Source organism: Sorex araneus, chromosome X (assembly GCF_027595985.1).
Source record: "Sorex araneus isolate mSorAra2 chromosome X, mSorAra2.pri, whole genome shotgun sequence".
Classification (NCBI taxonomy): Eukaryota; Metazoa; Chordata; class Mammalia; order Eulipotyphla; family Soricidae; genus Sorex; species Sorex araneus.
This window is the reverse complement of record NC_073313.1, coordinates 136,731,817-136,738,550: the sequence shown is the minus strand read 5'-3', so window position 1 is coordinate 136,738,550 and position 6,734 is coordinate 136,731,817. Positions and strand designations below refer to the sequence as shown.

The 6,734-nt window shown below is 43.3% G+C and overlaps 1 protein-coding gene across 1 annotated transcript; it reads left to right on the top strand.

Moving 5' to 3' along the window:
- The first annotated feature begins 1,111 nt into the window (after positions 1 to 1,111).
- On the top strand, positions 1,112 to 6,418 carry PBDC1 (polysaccharide biosynthesis domain containing 1). Its single transcript, XM_055123033.1, has 6 exons — positions 1,112 to 1,193; positions 1,299 to 1,364; positions 2,902 to 2,961; positions 3,636 to 3,776; positions 4,722 to 4,833; positions 5,490 to 6,418. The coding sequence occupies exons 1-6, from the start codon at positions 1,173 to 1,175 to the stop codon at positions 5,738 to 5,740; spliced, it is 651 nt and encodes a 216-aa protein (XP_054979008.1). The 5' UTR covers positions 1,112 to 1,172; the 3' UTR covers positions 5,741 to 6,418.
- Positions 6,419 to 6,734: the final 316 nt, after the last annotated feature.

Genomic DNA, 6,734 nt, shown 5'->3' with positions numbered 1-6,734 from the left:
ACTACTATCACTTCGGCTCCCTTCTTCAAGATAGGAGTCAATTCTTATCTGGACGTTACCACCCCTCTCCTTGCTTGTCCCTCACAAAACATACTGCTATCGCCTCAATGATCAAAATCAAGCACGCTTCAATATCAAAACCAGAGCAACTTGACCGCGCGATGGAATTGACTCAAGAATCGGTAAAAAGACTGATTCCTGACCCCCCCCCCCATCTAAAATTCGAGTTAAACTGTTATAGACTAGAGATAACAATGTGTAACAGTATCGACTCTGGGCTATTGAAGGGGTTCCGAAGGGATGCTAAAATGCAGCCAACTTTCGGGACTCGTTCTGCTGGCATTAGTCCCCCCAAAAAGATGCGGATGAGCAGAAAGGTGCGGCTCATCACCAACGCAGAGAAGGTCCGCAGGAAATAGCGAGGGGGGGGAGGGAGTTCCAAGGCCGCCACCGGCCGGGCCAAGCACACTCACATCGTTGCCATAGGAATCGGCCGGGAGAGAGCGCCTGCGCCATGGACATCAGCTCCCCGGACACCTAGGAAGGGAGAGAGAGGGGGAGGGGTGGAGAAAACGTTCAAAACTCCGGCCCAAACAACTTGCCCGACACAGCGCGGGGCCCCAGCTAGGAGTCAATTCTCCACTCTTGTTGGCTAGCAGCATGTATTTGTGATTTAATACCGGGTTTTGTGTGTGCGCGCGTGCAAATTCACACAGCACGGCGGGAATGCCAGACACTGCATTTCTCTTTTTTTTTGGGGGGGGGGGGGTCACACCTGGCGATGGCTCTGCACTCAGGAATAACTCCTGGCGGTGCTCAGGGGACCATATGGGATGCTGGGATTTGAACCCGGGTCGGCCGCGTGCGAGGCAAACGCCCTACCCGCTATGCTATCACTCCAGCCCCTGCATTTCTCTTTTAACTGAGCCCTTTCTCCAGCCCTCCAGCGGCGCGGGGGCTGGCGGTGGGGTTCCACCGCGCTACTTCTGCGCCTGCGCGGGGCCAGGAGGGCGGAGCCTGCAACTACGGGCTCCCGGAGGTCTGGGCGCCCAAAGTCCACGGCGCAGGCTGGCTGTGGGCGGGTACTTCCGGTCCCAGCTACCGTTGACGGAAGCGCTCCCACATGTACATCCGGGGGGAGTGAGGCCACGTTTTTTTGGGGGTTGTTAAACATGGACGCGAATGAGGAGCCGGTGAGATGCTGCTCTAGCTGGGGCCCCGCGCTGTGTCGGGCAAGTTGTGTGGGCCGGAGTTTTGAACGTTTTCTCCACCCCTCCCCCCTCTCTCTCCCTTCCTAGGTGTCCGGGGAGCTGATGTCCGTGGCGCAGGCGCTCTCTCTCCCGGCCGATTCCTATGGCAACGATGTGAGTGTGCTTGGCCCGGCCGGGCCGGTGGCGGCCTTGGAACCCCCCCCGCCCCCCGCTATTTCCTGCGGACCTTCTCCGCGTTGGTGATGAGCCGCACCTTTCTGCTCATCCGCATCTTTTTTTGGTACCCGAAGATGGGGGCTAATGCCAGCAGAACGAGTCCCGAAAGTTGGCTGCATTTTAGCATCCCTTCGGAACCCCTTCAATAGCCCAGAGTCGATACTGTTACACATTGTTATCTCTAGTCTATAACAGTTTAACTCGAATTTTAGATGGGGGGAGGGGTCAGGAATCAGTCTTTTTACCGATTCTTGAGTCAATTCCATCGCGCGGTCAAGTTGCTCTGGTTTTGATATTGGAAGCGTGCTTGATTTTGATCATTGAGGCGATAGCAGTATGTTTTGTGAGGGACAAGCAAGGAGAGGGGTGGTAACATCCAGATAAGAATGGGATATTTTCTAGATTAAGTGGGTCGTCTCAGGTCTTGAGTGATTTCAAGAAGTCAGCCTAAGAGGAAGCCCCTGAAAACGGAGACTAGAGGAAATTTAAAGTGAGAAAGTGCATCTCGGACTGGAGGATTTTAAGTTAGGTGGACAAAAACATGATTTGGTAAGCAGGAAAAGGACCTGGTCTAAGCAAAGACATAGGGGAAAAACTTCAAATACAAAAATTTGCAAAGGGTCAGTGAAATAGATTCTTTGTTGTGGGTGCTTGGTAAAATTCTATAACCTTGCTTGCCTCATAATAATCGGTTCATTTCTAACTGTCATAGGATGAGAAATGGCTAACTGTAAACACAAATGATGATTATGATAAACTTTATTACTTGGGAGATTACACACCAGGCTGTGCTCAGGACTTACTCTTGGCTCTGTGTTCAGGAATCAATCATGGCAATGTTTGGAGGATCATATGTGGTGCTGGGGATATCTCTTTAGCCCCAAAGCCATATTCTTTTTTTGTTATTTGTTTTGCCACATCCATTTGTGCTTAGGACTTACTTCTATGTCTCCACTCAGGGCTTATTCTTGGTAGGGTTTTGTGGACTATATGGGGTCTTAGGGATTGAACCCTGGTTTGCTGTGTGTAAGGCAAGAACTGTCGTATATTATCTATATTATCTCCCTGTCCCACCCCCACAAAGCTATATTCTTAAAAGCTAGACATAATTTCACCTCTGTTGTCCTTTTTTGCCCTCATAAATTCTGGTGTCAATTAATATGTTATTTCAATTTTGCAATGATTTAACTCAGTTCCTAGAAGGTGATTTATATACTTTATGTAGTCTCCCACACTTTTACTAGCTGCTGGAGAGAGTGCATTATTATGTTAGTCTATAGGTAGCTTCTCTTATTGTAATAGAACAAAAAATATTATATTGTCTAAACCTGTGAGTTAAGTTTTTAATCCTTGGACAGCAGCACAAAGTTTGGTAGGCCATTGAGCAGTAACCAGCCATCCATAGACTTCCTTAATTTGTTCTGTACTTCAGGATTAGGAGGTGTTTCACCTGGCATTCTTTATTACTTTGCAGCCAGATATTGAAATGGCTTGGGCTATGAGAGCAATGCAGCATGCTGAAGTCTACTACAAAGTGAGTTGTCTATATTCATTATTAAACATTATTACATATGTAATTGTAGTGTGTAGTGTTCTTCGAATTACTGTTCTCGGCTAGTTTAATAGTTACATTTTTGGAGATATTTTTATTGATGAAATCTGTAGAAAATACAGCAGAATGATGTGAATTTTGTTTTGGCAATGGGGGATGTGCTTCTTTGCCCATTGTTTTTTCACTAACTGACAAGAGTTCCTGTCAGTACTTAAATATTTATGTTGCGTGATTGTATAATCCACAGAGGGCAATAGCCAGGGAGTACTACAACCAAATGAATTTGGTTTTTTGTTTGTTTGTTTGCTTTATTTTTTCTTTTTGGGTCATACCTGGCTATGCACAGGGGTTACTCCTGGCTCTGCACTCAGGAATTACCTCTGGCAGTGCTCAGGGGACCATATGGGATGCTGGGAATCGAACCTGGGTTGGCCTCGTGCAAGGCAAACGCCCTACTCGCTGTGCTATTGCTCCAGCCCCACAACCAAATAAATTTGAATTGGTGAAAGTAGTCTAGCATATTATGGCCTTTTAAATATCCTCTTTTCATCCAGGACCTAGGCTGTCTCTGCTTCCTACTGAACTCTACTGGGGAACTGGGAGATAGACATATATTAAGTTAGAAACTAGTGTCTATATGTTTTATTGTCTGGCAGCTGATTTCATCGGTTGACCCACAGTTCCTGAAACTCACCAAAGTGGATGACCAAATCTATTCTGAGTTTCGGGAAAATTTTGAGAAGCTCAGGATAGATATATTGGATCCAGAAGAGCTCAAGTCAGAATCAGCTAAAGAGGTAAAAAAGATCTTAAATATTGTCTAGCATTCGTCCAGCAATTTTTGATTGTAAATAAATTTTTATACATGTAAATTCTTTTTTGTCTTGTTGATGGAATATTCATAAAGAACTAGGGTTTTAATGTAGTTAGAATTAATATGTGAAGTTGCAAAGTGAGCACTTTGGGTTTATAGATTTTTTAATTTTCAGTGTATCTAATTTTTTCCCCTTCACACTTGTACATTTCATTTCCACCTGCTCTTCCCATTCAGTACACATATTTATGTGACTTGTTTAGCCAGAAGCTTTGAATAGATGAGTGGCAAATAGGTACAGGGAAATGTTCTGATTCTCTGCATGTAAGGTCGCACTAGTAGGCCATGGATAATCATAATAGTTCTTTTTCTACCTTATCTTGTTCTTTTGCAGAGCACTAAGACTTTTGTAGGTGAGAAAATGTATTTTATTGGGAGTAGGACATTGTATTATGAAGAATCTAAAGTATTTTGGTGCCAGAGATTAAACTCAAGGCCTCATACTAAACTTTTAACTCCCACGTAGTGGGCTGTAACTAATCTTTGGAAAATTGCCGTTACTGAATGGACAACTTTGTTAAAATTTAATTTTATGACTTTGGGCCAAATTCCTGCCTTTGTATTATTTGTGTTTTAGTGGGGATGAATTATCACTTTTGTTTGAGTTATTCAATAACATCTGAAACAGATAATCCAAGAAATCAAATTTTAATCTCTAGTCAAAGATTTAAGTATTTTTGTCAGGATATTGTTAATGTTGGGAAGCAGTAATATAAGTGAACAATAGACAGGTCAGAAATTCTTGCTAGTCAAATTAGCAGTTCACTCGGTTCTAATGTCTTTTTATGATTGGGAATGTGAAATGCCCTCTTTTGATCTGACTTCATCCTCCTGCACTTGTCAGCTAATGTGTTTTTTTGCCTTATAGAAGTGGAGGCCATTTTGCTTGAAATTTGACGGGCTTGTAGAAGATTACAACTATGGTACATTGCTACGACTGGATTGTTCACAGGGCTACACTGATGAAAATACCATATTTGGTGAGTATTTTTTGGAGGGGGGTTTGGGGCCACATCCGACAGTGCTTGGGCTACTCCTGGCTCTTTGCTCAGGATTACTCCTGGTGTGCTTGGGGTCCATATGGGGTGTTGGGGATCAAACCTGGGTCAGCTATGTGCAAGGCAAACCCTGTCTCTGCTATACTGTCACTTCGGCACCTTGGTGAGTGTCTTTCCTCTGAAGTTGATTCTACTTAAGGAGAGCAAGGGATCCGATTTTACTGATGAATCAGTGACATGGAGGGTTAATTTGGTGGTTATGAAGTTACACATTTATTTTTTGTTTGTTTTTGGGTTTGTTTGGCCATTCCTAGCTCTGCTTAGGGATAACTCCTGGTGGTACTCAAGGTACCAAATACGGTGCTAGGGACTGAGCCCAGGCTGGCTGAGTGCAAGGCATGTATCCTTCTTGCTATACAATCTCTCCAGCTCTGTTATATCTTTAAAAATCTTGTTAATATGTCTTGAGTAACTATATGATAGGACAGTTACATATTTTCGGCCTCCTTTAGCACAGGATTAGAATTCCAGATCCCCCAGGCCTGTGCTTATACTTTACTGCTTTCATGTTCATTTTCTTAGTAGGTTTAGGGAAGCAACTGAGTCTCAGACAGTAATCAATTTTTTTAATATTTCAGCCCCCAGAATACAATTTTTTGCAATTGAAATTGCTCGGAACCGGGAAGGCTATAATAAAGCAGTTTTCAGTGTTCAGGACAAAGAAGAAGAGAAAGTATCCAATAATGGAGGAAAGAAAGATGCTTGCGATGGAGAAGAAGAGAAAGGAGCCAATAGAGAAGGGGAGCAAGAGAAAGAAGCCGACAGAGAAGGGGAACAAGAGAAAGACACTGTCAAGGAAGTTAACAAAAGTGGTGATACCGTTTGTTAAGATAGAGAGGAATAGCACTTTAGAAGCTAGGACTCAGCTGAATTTTTATTACCATAATGCTACTTGCACAGGCCTCTATGGCTAAATTTATGTCCTGCAATTGAAGCATATGCAGGGAAAGACATTTTTCTAGCCTAATAATTAAGAGCTGCTCTGACCATTGTCTTACACGAACTGGTTTAATAATCCCCAGACCATTAGTGGACATTCAGTTGTTTCTTGTTTTCAGCATTAGCCAAGTAGGAAAATGTAAATAAATTTCTTCTGAGTCTTATAACTATAGCTGTGATTGGATTTTGAAGTTTATTTAAAATTGTGTACCATTTCAGATGTTCTTAAGTATATAGTCTTTGGTATGTTTTACATAAATGTTTATTAATGTTTCCTGTACCGAAGTTTTTTCAGACCTGTTCAGTTGTACATGGTTTTGGGACTAGAAGTCCTTACAGTACATTACAGTTGATTCTTGCCATTTTCGTAACTGGAGCTCTCTGATTTTCATTGCTGTCACGGAGAAATGATTAATAAGTCCTCAGTGGGAATAACAGTGAGCCTGTCAGACTGGTGAATGTAGCCCAGGTCACATTAGAGGAATAGGAGACTAGCTCTGCAGTACTTGCTCTTTGCTCCTCTTCTGAAAGCGAGCCGAATAAATCATATGAAGCCTGGTAGACTTGATCCTTCTTGTAATGTTATAGACAGTTGTGTTTATACATCAACACAAAATGAACAGAGTTTGTTTTGTTTCGGGACAATACCCAATGGTGCTCAGGAGCTACTCCTGACTTGGTGCTTGGGGATCATGCAGTGGTGGGGGGTCAGATCTAGGATTCTGCATGCAAAGCATACATTTTGAGCCACCTCCTTGCCCCTGAACAAAATTATGTGCTTTTTTTTTTTTCAGTCTTGGGCAGTGCTCAGAGTTAACCCCTGGATTTGTGTTCAGGGATTAATGCTGACAATGCTCAAGGACTATAAAGGGTGCAGTGGATGA

Bases quoted from the DNA above. Each gene is read 5' to 3' on its own strand.
- PBDC1 (XM_055123033.1), top strand. From the start codon at position 1,173: ATGGACGCGAATGAGGAGCCG. The intron at 2,962-3,635 runs GTGAGTTGTCTA...ATTGTCTGGCAG, and splicing joins ATGCTGAAGTCTACTACAAA to CTGATTTCATCGGTTGACCC. The intron at 4,834-5,489 runs GTGAGTATTTTT...TTAATATTTCAG, and splicing joins TGATGAAAATACCATATTTG to CCCCCAGAATACAATTTTTT.